Here is a 20,652-nt window from a genome sequence, read left to right on the forward strand (position 1 = left end):
TGTGAAGGTAACGTTTTAGCGAAGCACAGATAAGAAACTATATATTTTGTTTTTTTTTTTTTAAGCTGTGAAAGTAAATAACAGTGAGCACTTAAAGAGAAATCATCAAAATTATTATTTGTTTTCTTTATTTTTCTTTTCCAAGGAGTTACAAGATTGGGCTCAAATCCAAAAGCATAATAGAATATAAGGTATCTATCTAGATTATAATCAGATTCAAGCTTAAAGAAACCTTAATCCTATAAGGTATTTGATTTAAGGAGTTGACCCAGTGTGGAGTAGCTCTTCACCTCACTCTTCAAAAATATTAATATTAAAATATTTTTTTTATATAATTGAAAAATAAAACTGTATTATGATTGGTAAGAGAAAAAAGAGTGAGGTAATTGGTATATATGGCAATCACTCCAACATTTAAATCAATAAATGGAAGAGAAGGATAAGTGTAATATAATGCTCTGAACTTAAGAATAGTTGTACAAGAGAGAACATACATTTGTCTATGCAATCATTAGTTTTTATATGATAAGAAAAGGGAGTTAATTATAACATTCTTTGATAATCTAATAATAATATGGCTGGCTAATTGATAAGGAATTTTGTCGGCTTAATTAGTCGGTGATGACTGTTGGACCTCTGACACTCAGGCTAAGGTCAAGACTTGGAAGAAGAGCTCAAAACCCATTAGAGTCCACTATGTAAGCTGACCCATCAGCACACCACCCAACCTGCGGTTGAAGTAGGCCGGGCTCACCGAGGGTCTGGGCTCATTAGAGAGGAACCCAGCTTATCTGACGTGACGAGAAGTAGGAGAGCAAGCCCAGCTATGTCGCGACCCTATCAGCATGGTTAAATGGTCGCCTGATGAGGATGGGCAGGCAGGTACGTCTGTATGTACGGCTCTGTGTGACAGCTAGGGGTGAGCAGTATTCGGTTCAAACCGAAAAAACCGACCGAATCGAACCGATTTAAAAATTTGGTTCGATTTTTTATACATTTCGGTTCGGTTCGGTTTTTAATTTTAGAATTTTCAGTTATTTCAGTTTGGTTCGGTTTTGATCAGAAAAAATCGAAAAAACCGAACCGAACCGATTAGTGATAATAATATATTTTTTCAATAATATAGAGAAATTAAATCATATTAATATTAAAATATTTTAATTAAATTTTAAAATATTAAAAATAAAGTGTAAATAATAAAAAAATTATTAAAAATCAAAACCGATCAAACCTAACCGAATCGAACCGAATCAGACCGGTTCGGTTCGATTCGGTTTCTGACCAAAATCAGTTCGGTTCGGTTTTCATAAACACTAAAATTTCGGTTTTCAGTTTATTCGGTTCGGTTCGGTTTTGAACCGAACCGACCGAATGCTCACCCCTAGTGACAGCTAGCAGGGTAGCGATTATGCATCACTAGAGGACAAGAAAAAAAAGGAATAAAAGAGGAAGCACAACCCATTCAGGCTAAGTTTTCTTATACACACAAAAAACCTTATTTTCTTTCTGGATCTCAAATTATCAATTGGCGCTATCTGTGGAAACGAAGGAGATCTTTCTGTCACCGGAATTTTCATTTCCATAATACTCACTAAGATCCACATGGGTAACCATAACGAAAACCATACCACCAATATCCCAAACGACCTGAGTTCTACTCGTTAAGGTCAGCAGTTCTCATTTTTCAGCCCTACAGCCCCATCAAACCAACCACCCGTATTATTTAACCCCTTGCCAAACTCGACTGGGAACACACCAAAAACCACCTTATCTGACCAAGAGTTGCAAACCATTGCTCTCCAGCTCCAAAATACCGTCGGGCAAATGTTGCAGCAAAGGGGTCTCAACACCCTACTGAATGTACCTCCTGTATCCGAAGGCTTCAACGCCACCGAACCCCAATCCACTCTCAACTACCAAGTTCCCCAACAAAGCAGTCGGATGACAAGGAGCAGAGAGGCTGACAGGGAAAATGAGCCTACAGTTAGAGCGAGAGGCCGGAGGGTAAGAGAGCTCATCAAGAATAATGAAGTTGAGGCTATTCTGTTAAGCCAATAAGGAGGTCAAAAAGCGAGGAGTTGGAATGGGGATACTGCCTAGAAAAAAGGCCGAGGCAAGAGGAAACGGATGTGGAACAAAAGTTGGAGAGGTTGAAAGAACAGCTCTTGGTTGAACCGGGAGCACGAGACAATAGCCACACTCTTTTACCTACATTTTCACCTTTCTCGAGATGGATACAGCAGTAGACCATCCCTAAGAAGTTCGTGATGCCGCCGATGGCAGCTTATGATGGCACAGGAAACTCTAGGGAACACATCCTGAACTACAGGACGTTCATGGAGCTCCAAACTCACTCAATAACATAATTACAACCACATCGAACTCGGTGAGGGAAGGCATAAAGAGAATGAGATTGCAAAAACTATACAAGAAACTAATCCTTCGGGTAGGGGAAATCAAAATCCCTAACCGACTCACTCTGTTTTCTTCTTTATAGTTCTTTCTAGAGCTAAAACGGGAGAATATTTTCCACAAATATTGCATTCTTTTACGAGTATAACATATTCTATTAAATATTTTTTTTGAAATATATTCTGTTAAATATTTTGATATGCAAATTTTATAAAAATTCACCATTTTTTCCCACGAAAACCACATCAAATTTAAATTTATTTTAAAGTTGATTTTTAGAAAACTCAAAAATTGAAATTTATATTTTGATAGATTAGATGTCGTTTGATAGGCTTAAAACTTCTTTTAGCAGTTTATAAGTGAATTCTGACTGAAATATCTGTGCAAGGATGAGTATATGAAATCTTCTGCAGAAAACACTTGCTTAATTTGCTGTTTAAGATATGTAATTTCTGTTCAGATTCATGCTTTTTCTTAGCTATATGGTTCTTCTGATGGAGAGATGGAGCTTTAAGAAATAGTCTTATCAGTATACAAATGCATAATTATATGGAAATTTCAATTGCACTTTTATTCATCACTGATGGAATCTGCTGTGGCTTTTTCGATTCCTTTGCATGAAATGTTTTCACAACAAAAAAGAATTGACACACCTTTATCAAAATTTCATGAAGCAGTTCTTCTTCAAGCCCCACAGGCTCATCCCAGAGGCAGCACGATCATTAAAGGCAAAACATTGATGGGTGGACTGGTTGTGGACAATGATTAGCAAAGAAGGAGTATCAAAGGATGGAAACAAGGTCAATTGCGGCCTGAAATAGATCAAATCAATGGACAGTGTCTCACAGAAGGTTCAAGTTGACAAAGGAGAGCACTATATTTTCTTTAGTACTTGTTTCTTTCCATTAGTATACAAAATTTCTTTGATCTGAACTGTAAGTCAGATGATTTTAACTGAAATGAGCTTTGTGAAACTGTAGCCCTTTTATTTAGAGCTGCTAATGGTGAATCGATTCACGGTGGGAATTATGAGTTGCAAAACTCACAACTTTTTTCTTATTTAATTCCATAATTTTGCTATAATTTTAATATAAATATTTAATTTTAATTTGAATTTAATTTTAAACAGCTTTGTGAGTAGAAGTTGAGAAAAGGAACGAAAAAAGCTGAATTAAAGGATTTTTGTACTGAGAGGTTACAATCTTGATCAAACCTGTAGCCCAAAGCAATTGGGAGATAAGATATATTTTAACACCTAAGCAAGGATAAGATCAGTTTTAAATGGAATCAAGTTGAATCAGATTATGATAGAGATAAGATAGGAGTAGTAGATTTTATTTTAAACTATTAAGTTTTCTCTTTTTGTGCCTAGCATTAAACCTAGGAACATTATATATTCTACTTCTCTCCCTCCTTTCCTCTCTTGCTGCCCCCACCTTCTTCTCCATCTTCTTATTTTCTTCTTCTTATTTCTATTTTCTGTCAATTTCTAATTTCGAGAAACACCACCTCCATTGTTATTTTTTTAAAAATTCAAGAGGCCTATTGAATCTCTTGAGAAAACAACCTATAGCTAATTAATATAATTAAATCCATAATTGTTTAATTGAGTTAATAATAAGTAGCAATTAACATATTAGTTTATATTAAGAAATTTATAGATTTGATTTAAATAAATCGCTTGTTTTTATTGATCAAGTTTTGGTTCTTTTCTCTTAATGCAATTGACTAATTAAATCTACAAGCGTGTTAAGGTTATTAGTTAACTAAGAATTAATTTAAGCGAGAAGTTAATTAATTTATTCATAAGAAAGAATTGGTGGGATTCGCATGTTTGACCACTATAACCAAACAATAGATAATAATATGAATTATTTTTCTAACTGATCATCTGCAAAACACCTCAATTTGATTACTTTATTTGTTTCTCGAACTTCAATTGCATTGTTTATTTTTTTTTCTTTTAAGTTTATTTTTATTGGGTTACCCAAAGCACAACCACTTTCATAAAAAAAACTCTTTTCTTCTCCTTTTTCGTATTAAAATATTTCTCTATTTTAAATTGGTCATTTAAATTAAACAGAATTGAGGTTTTCGTGAGATCGATACTCACTTGTCTTATCTACATTTTCTTATCAATCCAGAAGATGGAAATAAATTTTAAATTGATGGATTTAACATTTAATATTTCAAATTTTATTTTATCATCTCAAGTATAGTGAGAAAAAGATGTTTAAAAAGTATGTAATATATATCTCATTCAAATGATATAAAATTCTCTATAAAATAATATATTTATGTATTTATTTATAACTAATAATATTTCATAATATTAAAACATAGTTATAATTTTTTATTATTATATTACTCTATAGTTTTACATAAAATTTGTGTAAATATAATTTAATATATAATTATTAAAAATTTAAATTTTAAATAGTTAAAATTTAACTATTAATTTTTATTGATACAGTCAATAATTTTATCATTAATATTTTAAATAATTAGTAAGTTGTTATTTTTTTCTTGATAATTTAATTAATAAATTTTATTATTATTTATTTTATTATACTATTAATTAATATTTAATATATATATTCAATTAATTTTTTAATGAATTATCGATTGAACGTCTAATCTACTCATCTCTTCATTCCCAATCATAATGCCTTACATAATTGGCGGCAAGATGGATTTCTAATATTTCGGATAAGATGAATGTTTCATAACTGCTTCATTTTTACTTTTTTCTAAAATAGACATAGTATTTTATTTGTTTAAATATATATAAATAGATTGATATGTTTATAATAGTTAATTATAACCAATACTAACATTAGTTATTTTTCTAAAAAAAGATATGAAAGCAATGAAGGGAGGTAAATTACTTCAATCACAAATCACACACGCGATTAATTTAGCTATAAAAGATAGAAAATAAAGTAATTGTTTCATCATTGAATCTGAAAAGTCTTTTCTTTTACTAAAGAAAATAAAGATTCAATGATGGCCTCTGTGAAATGCTTCGTCATCTTAGCTCTCTTTATGGTGTTGACCTTTTCAAATATGCATCTTAGTTTAGGAGCTCGCAGCCGTATGCAACAGTCGTCGGTGCCGGTGGCTGCACCTGGACCCGCCTCTTGGACGGCTGTATCTGGACCCGCCTCTTCGATTTCAGCTTCTACTTCTAACGAGTTTGCAGGATTTCAAGTATTTAATCCAATGCCATGGCTACGGAGTTTATTTTCACATGCTTAATTGAACCATCACCCCTTATATAACTATTGCCATTTCAATTATCTTACAAATTATATCACTTAATAAATTAGGTGATATTAAAAAATACTTTGTAAATGGTGATATTATTTTATTTTTATAAAATTATTATTTAATTTAAATTTCTTCTATTCTTTATGTACTTACATTGATTGTTACTATTGAGATTTTCTACGTGGAAGGTTTCTTTTTATACTTTTATGCTAAAAATTTTGGAAAAATTTTCCACCAAAAGTTCTATAAATAACTAATTATCCTAAACCATAATATCATTTAATTGTATACTCATTTCGTCTAAAAGTATAAGATTTTATTTTTTGTATGTTAATTGAAAAAAGTATAATATATATAATTAAAAGTAATTAGTTTTAGATGTATAATTAAATTAATAATTTTTATATTTTTAATGCATATGAAATAGTGTATACTTTGAAATTAATCAACCAATTATGTCTCACAAAAAGATTAGCTATAATTTAAGATAAATAAAGAGACTTATTTTTAAGACAAAAAAGAAATATTTTATTTCTCTTTGGATTCCTCCGTCTTGCAAGTATACGAGGTTGAACCAATTGCTCTCTTCTAATCCTTTTTCTTTGTTACAAAAGAATATGCATCTCTCTGCAAATTGTGCTGCATTGTACTATTAATGAAGTCATTTTCTATGTTATTTTGTTGCTCTAAAGATTGACGACTTACCTTAATTCGACCTTTTTCAAAACAGACTATAGATCTTAATTAACGGGATTAACACGAGCAAGCTACATTGATGATAAATGACTGATTAGATTTCGTCAGGAATTTTAATCAATGTCGTTTGGCTAAGATGATACAAAGGAAATGATAGCTTAAAAGCCGAAATGTCTTATTGAAATTTTTTAAAAATTAAAAGGTGAGTTCCAAATAGTTAAGGAAAAATTATTTATAATAAAAAAAAATTTAATATGTAATATTATAAAAAATATCTAAAAAATAACTAAAATATAAAATTGATTCTCTAAACGGTGGAATTTCCTCTCAAACTTTGTAACTAGATCTACGGCTCTCATTATATTTTTAAAAGTCGTGTGTCCAATAATTAAAGTGATATTTTACATAAAATTTAAAATTTAATTGATATTTTTAAAAACGTCACTTTAATTGATATTTTTTAAAATAAAATTTTATCTACAGCTTTTTTTTATTTTTAAAATCTATATTTAAAGTGACATTCTCATATGTATTTTTAAGAGTAATATTGATTCATATGGTCATATCAAACTTGAAAGTACTTATTCAATTGATATTTTTTATTTAACTAACTTAAAAGAAAAACAACTTGAAATGATATATAATTTAGTCCTTAAATTTTATTTAAAATTCAATTGATATTTTAATATTGTTGTTGTTAACTTTTTAATTTCTGATTTTTATAAAAATATAACTTATTTAACCATAAAAATTTATAAAACATAACTATTTAATTTCTTAAAATTCAAAGCATATGTAATTAATTTAATAAAATATAATTTTTTAATTTTTTAAAATTTAAAATCTGTATAAGTCATGTACGCTAATAAAATAAAGATTGAATAATGATATTTTATAAAATTTATATTTTAAATAATTATATTTTTATAAAATATAGTCATAAATTTAATGAATTTTTTTATTGAAAGGACATGCTTAAATTATATATATTTGACAAAAAATCGTTTCAAAAATAAAAATTAATTTTATAAATAGTTTAAAAACTACATTATTTTTAAATTTTCTTTTTAATTTACATTATTTACATAATAAACCCAATCACACAATATATGTAATATATATTCTCTGGTTTAAAGTTTAGTAATTAATTAGATGCGAAGATCATATATTCCATAAAAATATTTGATGATAGTAAAACTCACAATTTTTTTCTCATTTAATTTCATAATTTTACTATAATTTTGATATAAATATTTAATTTTTTACTTGAAATTTAATTTTGAACAGATTTTTGAGTAGAAGTTGAGAAAAGAAACGAAAGAAATGATTTTTGAATTAGGAGGTTACAACCTTAATCAAATCTGTAGTCTAAGGCGATAGGGAGTTTCAGAAAACACCACCTCAGCAGATTTTGCCATCTAAGCAAGGATATGATAAGTTTCAAGTTGGATCAAATACAATCAGATACAGGAATAAAATAGGAGTAGTAGAGTTAAACTATTAAATTTTATCTTTTTATGCCAATATAAAGACTCCTAAATTTAAACTTAGATCATCATAATTTTCCTCTCCCTCATTTCCTCTCCCTCATTTCCTCTCTTGCTGCCGCCTCCATCTTTTTCTCCGTCTTCTTCTTTTTTTCTTCTTCTTCTTATTTGTTGCAATTTTATTATGACCTTTAGACGTTAAATAATTATATTCGGTTAAAGATTAAATTAAATGAAAATTTTTTCAAGTTACGAGGTTATGCACTTCAATTCTCTTCATTGTTTCTATTTTCTATTAATTTTTTATTTCGAGAAACACAACTTTCATTGTTATTTTCTTAAGAATTCAAGAGGTCTATTAAATCTCTTGGAAAACAACATACAGCTAATTAATTTAATTAAATTCATAATTGTTTAATTAGATTAATAATTAGTAATTAACATATTAGTTTATATTAAGAAATTGATAGATTTGATTTAACTAAATTGTGTGTTTTTATTGATCAAGTTTGGATTCTTCTCTCTCAGTACAGTTGACTAATTATGAATAATTAAATCTACACGCGTATTGGAGTTGTTAATTAACTAATAATTAATTTAAGCGCGAAACGGATTAATTTATTCATAAGAAAGAATTGATGGGATTTGCATGTGACATTAATCACCCCGAAATATTCGGGCAACGTTAATCACATGGGATCTAATAAATAAGTCAGATTCTATGAAGATGAGCTTGGTGGAAATGCTTCAGCAAGATTTTATGCAAGACCTTACCAGCTTGATCTAAGAACAAGAAGTTCACGAGTGAGCATAATTCCATTGAAGAAAGCAAAGAAGAAGCAGCAAATCTTGCTCTTTATATAAAGAAACTCAAAGAGATTCTTTCATATCCAAAAACAAAGGCGATTCAATGTTACCACTCTAGCAGACAAAGATTACAAGAATGGTACTCTGGCTGGTGGTTTTGTTGATAAGCTGATAGAAGAGTGGAAAAATGGAACTTGTGGAACTTATTTTTAATAATGGTAACTTATAATAATTATAATATTAAATAATAATAATTTTTAATAAATACAATTAAAATTATAGTAGTCTTTAAAAAAATTGAATTATTATAATTTAGTTAATGTTAAATATTTATTTATTTATTTATTTATTTTTAATGTTTGATTTCATAAAACATAAATGGACAAGAATAGTAAAAAAAGTTATAATTCTATTTAAAATAATTAAAGAGCTTATATTTAATGATTAAAAATAATGAAAAGAAATTTTATATAATGTGTTTAATATAAAAAAATTATTAGTGTAAATATATAAAAATTTATTAAATATTAATAAGAAAATATGAAATTATAAAAGATGTAAGGAGTGAGAATAATGTTTCAATTGAATTAATCCAATAATCTACAATAATAGGTCCGAGAAAATTTTTTGTTAATCAAATCAAAGGATTTTAAGGAAACAAATTGAAATTAAGAGATCAAATTGAAAATATAATAAAGTTGAGGGATTGCAAGTAAAAATTATTTTTTGATATTTAGATAAAAAAAATATACATTGATAGTATGACTTTTTATTGTTAATTTTCAATATATGAATTATTATTTAATTTTTATAATATGCATTAAATTTTTTAATAGTAAAATTATTACACTTTTATAAAATATAAGAGACTATTAACTATATCTCATAAAATTTAAAGTCTATTAATTATATTTTATAAAATTTAAGGATTAAATGTTTAAATTATATTTTATAAAATTTAAGGATTAAATGTTTATATTTGTATGAAGGTGAAATGTCAAAATAATGTGAAGGTAACATTTTAGACAAAGCACACATGATGAATTATATATTTTGTTTTTTTTTTTTTAAAAAAAACTGTGAAAGGAGATGACGGTAAGCACTTAAGAGCAATCGTCAAAATCATTATTTGTTTTCTTTATTTTTTTTTCCCAAAGAAAGCATAATAGAATATAAGATATTAATCTAAATTACAAACAGATTCAAGCTTAAAGAAACCTTAATTCTATAAGGTATTCGATTTAAGGAGTTCACCGGTGTGGAGCAGCTTTTTACTTCTTAGGTGTAATTGAATCGAATCGAACCGAACTTTATAAAATTTAGATTCGTTTATTTAAAAATTTTATAAGTTTGAAGTCGACTCGTAAAAAATTCATTTAAACTAATAACGAATCTAATTCAAACTTGAATTCGAAAACTTAATTAAATAATTCGTTAACAAAATCTAATTAATTTAAATTTTTAAACTAAAAAGTTAAAAAGACTTTAATAAAATCAAATATAATTTAATTATAATCTATTATAACTAAAATTTTAAATTTAAAATATAATAAAAAAATAAAATATTTATTTATAGAAGATATTCACTACTTTATTTTCATAAATTTCTGATATAGAATAAGAGATATTATTTCAGTAATTTTTAATACTTTATATATAAAATATAAAATAAGGTGTAGTGATTTAACGAAAGTGAGTTTGTGGTCAAGTTATTAATGAAATGTAGTTTTTTAAGGTTTAAGGTTCAACTCTCTACATTTATAAATTTTTTTCTTTTTATATTTTTATTATTTTTATTTTAATATTTTTATTTTTTACTTTTTTTATTATTTAGATTTTAATATTTAAATATTTGTTTATTTATTTATAACATCAAATATTATTTATTATTCAAATAGTAATTGTAAAACTTTTAATTAATTATATAAAATATATTTAATATAAAATCAACGATATAATACTTAATTTAATAATTATTTATTTAAATATTTATATTACATAAAAATTAATTGAAGTACATATAATAAATATATAAATCTATAGTCGGAAAGAGAATTTCTTTTTAAATTACATACTGATATTCTGAAATTCAAAAAGTAGAATTTACGGTGGTTGTATAAATTTAGATGAAGAGGAAGACGTTTCTCCCCTTTTATCCATTTTCTTTTTGTCCTCTAATGACGTCTAACCGCTTCTCTGCTACAGTGTCTCTTATCTCTGTCACTCAGATCTTAAGAGTCCCTCTCCATGCCAGACGGCTATTTAATTCCCCCAACGCGCATGCGGACAGGGCTGCAAAGTGACTAGGCCTGCTCTCCTTCCTCTTGTCACATCACTAGGTTGGGCTTCCTTCAGAAAGGCCCACGTGTGAGGTCTGTCCGACCTTATTCTCTCGACTTCGCTGAGATGCGCGATGTGGGCTGGTTCACTTTGAGAAGGGCCTGGTGAACTTTGGGCTTGTCTTCCTCATTAGGGCCAGACCTTGCCCCCAGGTGTAGAAGGCCCGGCGGTCATCAAGTGCCCATTTACCTCCTCAGCAGTTATTACCTGATTGATGAGGGGGTAAATCTCTAGAACCCATTATGACCGCAGCGCCCGAGAACGACTCCCCTCAAAACGTCCACTACAAAAAAACTGTGAAATTGCGATCAAAATTAGCGACCAAATTTTTTGGTCGCTATATAGCTACCAATCAGCGACCATTCTGCGACTGAATGAATGAAATAATATTTTTATTTAACAAAAAGCTTAACGACCAATTTTTGGTCGTTAATTGGTCGCTATTTAGCGACCAAAAATAAAATGGTCGCTAATTTAGCGGGAATTAATGGCGCGAGTTATTAGCGACCATATTTGCGACGAAATTGCGACAACTTTTTGGGCGGGAATATTTAGCGACCATATTTAGCGACTAAAATAATTAGTCGCTAAATAGCGACCAATCAGCGACCAATCAGCGACCATTTTATTTTTAAAATTTTAATTTAATTTTTAATTAAATTTTATTTTATTTAAAATTTTAAATTAAGTAATTTCAATTCGGTATATAAAACGACGCCGTTTTGACAATTTAAGGGATGCTCTAATCTAGGGATGTAAACGGGTAGGGTACCCGTGAAAATTAAACTACCCTGAACCTGATTTATATTAGTAATATCCGAATCCGTTCCGAACCCGATTAAAAATTAATTTAAACTATCCGAATCCGTTCCAAACCCGATTATTATTATCCGAATAAAACCCGAATCCGTTTAATTTTATATATTTTAATTAATAATTTATACAAAAAATATTTTTCATTAATAATTTTCATATAAAAAATATAATATTTCTAAAGAATATTTAAATTTAAATTTTTAAATAAAAAAATATAAAAAAAATTTATAAATATTATTATAAAATATTTTTTTATATATTAGATTAATTATTTATATAAACGAATTCGAATAGTGGGTACCCTATACATAAAATCCGAATCTGATCCGAACCTGCAATGGATATTATTTTTAAAACCCGAACCCGTCCCAAACCCGATTATAATTACCCAAATCCGTCCTATTAGGGTTCGGTCGGATCGGATACCCGAAAATACCCGATCCGTTTACATCCCTACTCTAACCTAATTCCTAATCCTAATCTCTAATCCCTAATATCTAATTAATCCCTAATCCCTAATAAAATTAACCCTAATTCCTAATTCCTAATTTGTAATCTCTAACCCTAATTCCTAATTAATCCCTAATTCATAATAAAATTAACCCTAATCTCTAATTCCTAATCCCGAATTCCTGATCCCTAATTCATAATCCCTAACCCTAATCCCTAATTTTAATCTCTAAAATAGCAATCAATCAGCGAACATTTTATTTTTAAAATTTTAATTTAATTTTTAATTAAATTTTATTTTATTTAAAATTTTAAATTAAGTAATTTCAATTCGGTATATAAAACGACGTCGTTTTGACAATTTAAGGGATGCTCTAATCTAGGGATGTAAACGGGTAGGGTATCCGTGAAAATTAAACTACCCGAACCTGAACCCAATTTATATTAGTAATATCTGAACCTGTTTCGAACCCGATTAAAAATTAATATCTAATCCCTAATATCTAATTAATCCCTAATCTTAATTGTACTATTAAAGGCAAAATTAATAAAAATATAATATAAAACATTTTAAATAATATAAACTATAAAAATAAAATCTTAATTGAAAGATAAAAAATAAACATAAATAAACAAACCTGCAATCAAAATAACCCATAAAACCCAACCCTAAATCTCTCTCAACTCTCAAAGTCTACTGCCGCCCTCCCCTCCCCATTCGGCCTCTACGTCACTCGTCTGGTGCGCCTCCCGCCGATCGTGCTCCACGCTGTCAACGTCGTTTCTGCGTTCGGTTCCTGCTCTTCTCCGCCGCTTCCTCTGCTCCAGTCTTGCTGTCCGGTGCTGCTCCTCGCCGCGTTCCTCTACTCCACGCTGTCAACGGCGTTCTGCGTCCGGTTCCTGTGTCCGCTTGTCTGCTTGCTTCTTTGCTCTTCTCCGCCGCTTCATCTGCTCTCGGGAACGCAGCTCCTGCACCATCGGGTTCACCTGTTTTCTTGTTCGTTGGAGGAGTTTGGGTTCGTAAAATCAGCTCTCAAACGCGCGATCGGGTTGTTGCCGGATAACGCGCTTGTTGGGTTCGTTTCGTTTGGGACGCAGGCGCAGGTTCATGAATTGGGATTTTCAGATATGTCCAAGGTTTATGTGTTTAGAGGCAACAAGGAGATTTCCAAAGATCAAATTATGGAGCAGTTGGGACTTGGCGTTTCGGGCAGGAGAGCCCCTGTTGGATACCCACAGAAAGGAATGCAAAATGGGTTTCCAATTCTTGGCATTACCCGCTTCTTATTGCCCGCATCCGAGTGCGAATATACCCTCAACTCTGTGCGTACTTGGTTCAGTTTGAGTCTAATTTTGAAATTTCAAATCCTAATGTCATGTTTTTGTTGATCGAGTGAAATGGTTTTTTTAATTATTACCAATTTTCTTCTATAGCTTTTGGATGAGTTGCAAACGGATCAATGGCATAAGGATGCGTTAAAGGTTGAAATTGATGAGCACAACCCTGATAATTACTTGGTTTCTTTCGTTTTCAATGCTTTACTTGATGGGAGGTTAGTAATTATTTTACTTTATGGTTTTTTGTAATATTTGTTGATGAACTGTTTTTTAATTAATTCTGTTAGCTGTGTGGATATTTTCATTTATGGTTGTCTATGTATGTGTTGTTAGTTAAATAATTTTTCATTTGGGTTCTAGCAGTGTTGTTAAATTGACTTGTCCGCTTAAAGAAGGAATGGAGCTAGATATCTAAATTCTTATAATTGACTAATTTTGTTGAACCTCTTGTCGTGATCTTTTCAAATCAGAGAGGAAGAGAAAATGAAAAGCAGAAGTAGAGTTGGGTTGAATTGAATAGTTGATGATAGTGAAGGGCATAGATTTTCCCAAATGTTACAAAATTTTCGAATCTAGCGCTTTGGATTAAATTATGGGTTCCCCTTTAATTGTTTTTCCATGATGGTGTTGAGGTCTAAAGTGCTTATATTAATCACAATACCGTATACATATCTTGTTTTGGATAAGTCAGATTATTGGTAAAGCTTGTCTTGGCCAACATAAAATTAGCTTGTGTAATTTGATTGATTTGGACATGTATAGGTTCTTAGGGATGACTGGATTAATGGGTTTGCATCTATTTAATGTAGTCCTTGAATTTATTTTGCATGATTATTTTCTTTCTGCACAGCTTGGAAGGAGAGTACAGAAGAGGGAGACAGTTATTCCTGATCCAGATTACAGGATACCAGTTGTCTTGCTCGGTTTGTAATATAAAACTCTGTTTCATTTATGTCATGTTGATTGGAATGTGGTAAAGCTTTCCTTGTACTGTTTTTAGAGAGCAGCAAAATGAAACTGAACTGGTAACTGTACAACAATACAATTTGAGTTATCTGCTAAAATGGTCACTGTAAATAGCATTTTATGCTATTAAACTACAATACTACAGCATTTCATGTGTTATCTGCTAAAATGCATATCTGCACAGACCTGGATGCTGTGCTCCTTGCTTGGATTAGAATTTTATTTAACCATGTCCATAAAATGCATATCAAAACATGTCTTTATACTCATTTCTGATTTATGCAACTAAACTCAATGCATGAAAAAAGTTAAAGATTATAAGACAAAATTAACAGATTCAGACCAGCGCTTCTCTCTTCCTGTGTGTGTATAAAAATTCTAAAGAACCCATCCCCAACACAAGCATTAGAAAAAACCTTCTCTTCTTGACTATTCTTCTTGGATATAGGATTTCTTTTGCTGGTGCACCATATCCATGAGAAATTAGCTTCCAACTTTTTGCATTATTTATAATATTATGTTCTCCTTTAGAAAAAGATGTATAGCAATCAATAGTATCTATTAAAAAAATCCTAACTTTCATTATTTAATGGGGATCCTGCTTTGGTGATTGGCTGGCTGCTGTATGCTCTTCCTTCTCTGAACATGATTTCTGTTGAAGCAGGTTTAGCTGGTGGATTAACTTATACAAATAATCTGGCACCAGCTGTACCTGTTGGTCTCCTTGGATTGCTCCTTTTATTTTAGGTAATTATAAACCAAAATGAGTTGCCTAACGAGTGGAGATCATAATTTTCACTTTTTTACACCTGCCAGTTATTTTAGGCTTTCTTCCTCTGTGAGACAGTGGTTTCCTGCATACGATTTAGATTTGTTCTTCTCATTAATAATGAAATAATAAAAAATTCCTTTGCAGACAATCTTTCTACTAACGTTTTCCCTTATGTTTTGTTGAATAAACTATTATGTGTTGACACTCGGTACATCTGCTTCTTTTTTATAGTAATTTTTCGGCATATTTTCCTCAGACTTGTGCATTTGTTTAGAAGTTAGCATGAACTTTAGCTTGAAAAACCAAACTTTTTTTGATGATTCTGTTGGATAGGTTCTGCCAACTGAATTGCTCTAGAATACATCTACTTTGTTGCCTTTGCACTGGACCTTCACCGTAATTTTTGTCTGGTTGGATCACTCTAAAATTTAGGAGAAATGTGTGCTTAGATTTGAATGTGGATTGCATATCAATGCTACTGTTATGACAATTCAGAAAATCAATGTGCTATGATGTCTGGAATCCTTTTCTAGCAAAGTAATGTGTTAAATTGAGATCCAGTGCACTCGGTTTTTCCTTTGTCATTGATAGTTTTTAAAGGAATTAACTGGTACTCTCTCTTTTTCCCCCAGCTGCACTTGATTCGCAAAGGAGTTGGCCAAAGTTGTAGCATTTACTTTCCTAGTTGACTATACTTTCATATGGGAATACTTTGAGATTCAATTGGACTTTGCCTTTTCCCTCTCATTTTGGGTGCATTCAAATTTTAGGAATGCAGAACAGAAGAGACACTTGTAATTGACAAAAAATTTGCATGTATTTTATGGTTTTCTCAACTTGTTTATTCTTCCATAATGTGATTTCTTTTTTTATTCCTAAATACAGCATTACAATTTTCCATGTTATTACTGTGCTGCTCATTGTCCTGTAATATTCACTCTCCCGGTGTAGTTATGAACTTTAATTTGATATTTGAGCATGTGTGTCAACTTGTGAATCTTGCTTTCTCAATTATGTCATCAGGTGTGTTTGTTTCAACAGCTATTAATGATGTTAGGCACGTGTATTCTGTTTCTTCCTATTCTACTTTAAATCCTATTATATTTGATCAGAACGGGGCAAAAAACATTTCATGGTTTAATGATTACGGAAGTCGACTTGATATGCATATATTTTTAAATATCTGTAACTCTCCAGTATTTGGGCAATGAAAGAAGCATGGTTCAAAATGGTTAAGCATGCCTTAGTATCTTGACCTTAGACTTCCAACATAATCAGGTTAAAGCTACTATATATATATATATATATATATATATATATATATATATATATATATATAATTTTTTGGTTTCCCTTTTCTTTTCTTCCAAAGTTATTATGTTTGATTTATAGCCTTGCTTTCGTCTTTTGAAATTCTAAAATGGAGTTTGCAAAACTTCTGCAGGTACTAAACCTGGAGAATATGGACAAAACCAGGCATTGGAAAATCGTGGGCTGTAGCGCATATACAGGGGAGGGGCTGCTTGAGGGATTTGATTGGTTGGTTCAAGACATGATGATACCTTAGGATCTAGTCAACATTAAGCAATAGAGTTAGGTTTTTTTTTATTGGCCCTCTCAGAGAACTAATTAAGGTCCATTTGTACTGTTTTATTAACTATCTTATTGTTGTGGAATTTAGTCAAGCTTTTTGGGTCAATAGTATTATTGAAACTTTCAATGAGAAGTTTGGGTCAATATTAGTGACTAATCAGCTATAAAATCAAATTAAATAACAAATATTTTTTTAATTTTACTATTAATTTGCAATGAAATAACGACCAAATGCTCTTCTCTGAGGCGATCAAATAACAACGAAATAGCAATCAAAACAGCGATCATTTCGCGATCAAAATTTAGCGACCAAAAAATGGTCGCTGATTGGTTGCTATTTTGTAATACTTAATTTGCATGACACCAAATTAGCGACCAAAAAATGGTCGCTGATTGGTCGCTATTTTGTAATACTTAATTTGCCATGACACCAAATTAGCGACCAAAAAATGGTCGCTGATTGGTCGCTATTTTGTAATATTTAATTTGTCATGACACCAAATTAGCGACCAAAAAATGGTCGCTGATTGGTCGCTATTTTAGCGACTAATTTTCAGATTGTTGCCAAAAATTTAGCGACTGGCCAAACACCGACCATTTTATTTTGGTCGCTAAATGGTCGCTATTTCAAAATAGCGACCAAATTCCTCCTTTTAGCGACCAAAATTTTGGTCGCTAAATTACTGTTTTTTTGTAGTGGTCCTTTCCTTACCTTTACGCTTTTCAAATTCAAAACCCTAATTTTCTCCGGACTCTTCCTCTCATCTTGCTCTCTGCATGCTCTATCTCTCTCATTCTTTGCAGAATTCTCCTCCAAGGTACGTTTCTTGCTCTCTAATGGCTAGTCCTAAGCTTCCTGACATCTTGAATCTGAAATCTAACATCACCCCTATCTCCCTTTCCAATTTCTTTTCTCGGGAATATCTGGACACCCTCCGCTTCCGTATTAGGGCTCCTCGTCGTAATGAGAGGATTGTTCTTCCTGTTCCTCCACCTTTTGGTCTGATTAACCCCTAGAAAGATCGCAGCTTGATCTTTTTTGTCAAGCAGCGTGAGTTTAGTTTAACCTTTCCCTTTTTCCCTTTTTTCATAGAGGTCTTTCGCTACTTTAGGGTAACCCCCCGCATGCTTGCTCCTAACTCCATTCTTTTTATGTGTTCTTTTGAGTCTGTTAGCTTATGTTAGGGTTTCTCTCCAACTGCTACCCTGTTTTCCATCTTTTTTCGTTTAGTCCAGGCTAGCCAGGGTTTTACTACTTCACTCCACGAGGACGATTGTCCATCTTCTTGAGACATAAGGACTCCATTAAGGGCTGGGCGGTGAGTTTCTCTGTGGTAGAACTGAAGGAAGGCTCGGGACTGTCTTGGGAGGTGGATCTTTCTTGGAGGGATGTTCCCCCGGGGCATAATGACCTTTCTCGGTTGCCCCTGTTAGACCAGATCTGCCTTCTCCGACTGACCTCTGTTTCACAAAAATATGATGTCGAGAAGTGTATGTTCGTGTCCAATCTTCAGGACTGCCGGGAAGCTAGTACTTGTTTGTTGATGTTCTGCTTTTCTTTTGTTTTCGTTTTTCCTTGTATTCGTTTTTGATAGTGTGGTTATTTTCGTTTGTCGTAGCTTTTGACCTCCCAATGGATCAAGTTAAGCTGCCCAAGAATTTCACCATCTCTAGGGAGAACATGAAGGCCATTGTAATACCCGGCTAGACTCCGGTATCGGAATCCCTACCGTCCGGTGGGATCTCGGATGTCGGAAACCTCTAGAAGGGTAAAGTCATGTTTTTATGAAATGTTTTAATGTATTTTATGTTTTAAGTCAGTAAGGAAATTAAGTTTTGAATGAAAAAGACCATGGAGATATTTCCAGGTTCGGCCGCCGAACATGGGATGGTTTAGGGGGGCATGTTAGGCTTCCGAAAGTCTCAAAGGTTCGGCCGCCAAACCTCATGTTCGGCTGCCGAACTTGCATGAGATGTGGGGGCACGTTCGGCTGCCGAAAGGTGGTCTGCCAGCCCTATATAAGAGCTCCATGGCCGAAACGAGTGAGTTTTCTCCCCATTTTCGGCCACGGTGAGTTCATGCTCTCCTATGGTTCGTTTTTAATGTTTTAACAAGCTTTATGTTGATTTGAAGAGATTTGAGCAAAAAGAGCAAGTTTTGAAAACTTGGAGGCCAAAGAGCGGATCTCTCCCATCTCCGAGTTGGATCGTCTCTCCTCTCGTTCTACAAGAGGTAAGAGTAGATCCATAGTTCCTTTTATGTTTTAAGTAAGTTTTATGAGGTTTTATGGGGTAGAAATGCATGTGTAGGTTTATGTGAAGTTTATGGGTTATGTTATGTTTATGAGCAATGTTGATTGTTTGATGTGTTGTAGTTGAGGCTTAGGATAGTTTGAAGCCCCTAGGAGCTTGTATGCTTGAGTATGCATGTTGTAGAATAGGAAAATGCATGTTTGGATGTGTTGGGAGGCATTTGTGCATGTTGAGCTGAGTTTCTGCCCTTTTGGGAGAAACCAGGTTCGGCAGCCGAAGGCTCTTTCGGCCGCCGAACCTGCCTGTGGTAGCATGAATCGGCTGCCGAACCCTGCCCCCAAAAGTGGACTTTCGGCTCTGGAAGGGAGTTTCGGCCGCCGAAGGTGCCGCCAAACATGCATGAGTTTCGTCTCTGGAAGGAACCTTCGGCCGCCGAAAGTGCCGCCGAAGGTGCATGACTTTCGGCTCTGGAGGGCCTTTCGGCCGCCGAACCTGCCACCGAAAGTGCCCTGTTTAGCCCTCCTTTGCATGAATTCCTTGATTGTTTTGAGGTGTTTTAGGGTGTTTTTGGGGGATGTTTTAGAGTTATGTTTATGTATGTTTGGTCCCTCATCTGAGTCCACCTGTGTAGGTTCGGACCCGAGGAACCGAGGAGGTCAGCAGTGCTACCTGCTTCAGAGTCCTTAGAGCATCAGCCAGAGGTGAGTGGAACAGAACTATGCTTTAAAATTTAATAAAATGTTTAGCATGATCCATGCATCATAAATGCTATGTTTACGTAGGTTGTATTGCATTAGTAATCACGAATATGATGCATTGCATTTTTATTGTCGATGTGGATGGATGTTGGATGACCCACTAGCTCTCAGTATGTAACATATGAAGTCCAGGGCTGCCCATGCCACGCGTCCTGGCACCATGTCATGAAGTCCCCGGCTGCCCATGCCACGCGTTCGGGCAATTGCATTAATGTTTATGAAAATGAGAGTTATTGGCGATAAGTCCGTCCTTGATGTGAAATGTCTGTGCTATGATGCATTCCATGAAAGCATGAATAATTAAAATGTTTTATGGTTCTGCTCACTGGGCTTTTTAGCTCACCCCGTTCCCTTAACCCCCAGGTTTGCAGGTACAGGATAGAGCAGGAGGTCGGATAGAGTAAAGGTTTGGTTATGTAATAGCTAGTAGTGGACATGATGGATGTTGTAATGTAATGTTGAGTTATGTAATGTAATGACAGTATTGAGGTTTAGAAGTGTGCTTGACCCTAGCTGTGTAATCCCTTTATGAATGCATGATCTTTTATTGATGTTTATGTTTTACTAAACTTAATGCATGATTATGGCACCCCATTGGAGCATTGATGAGGACTCTATGGTGGGGTTAATGTTAATGTCTATGTTAATGCATGCACAGGTTGAGTTTGGTTCATGAATGAAAAGAAAAAGTTTT

General features: G+C 32.3%; 1 protein-coding gene across 2 annotated transcripts; it reads left to right on the forward strand.

Moving 5' to 3' along the window:
• The first annotated feature begins 12,914 nt into the window (after positions 1–12,914).
• On the forward strand, positions 12,915–17,075 carry LOC122721207. Of its 2 annotated transcripts, XR_006351154.1 has the most exons (5): positions 12,917–13,601; positions 13,713–13,831; positions 14,467–14,539; positions 15,247–15,329; positions 16,799–17,075. XR_006351154.1 is itself a non-coding variant. In XM_043958049.1 (4 exons), the coding sequence occupies exons 1-4, from the start codon at positions 13,407–13,409 to the stop codon at positions 16,919–16,921; spliced, it is 510 nt and encodes a 169-aa protein (XP_043813984.1). In that variant the 5' UTR covers positions 12,915–13,406; the 3' UTR covers positions 16,922–17,075. The 2 variants fall into 2 exon arrangements, 1 of the variants encoding a protein (XP_043813984.1); XM_043958049.1 differs by lacking the exon at positions 15,247–15,329 and having other exon boundaries at positions 12,915–13,601.
• The last annotated feature ends 3,577 nt before the right edge of the window (positions 17,076–20,652 follow it).

The sequence above is a fragment of the Manihot esculenta genome, chromosome 7 (assembly GCF_001659605.2).
Source record: "Manihot esculenta cultivar AM560-2 chromosome 7, M.esculenta_v8, whole genome shotgun sequence".
In the NCBI taxonomy this organism is placed as follows: domain Eukaryota; kingdom Viridiplantae; phylum Streptophyta; class Magnoliopsida; order Malpighiales; family Euphorbiaceae; genus Manihot; species Manihot esculenta.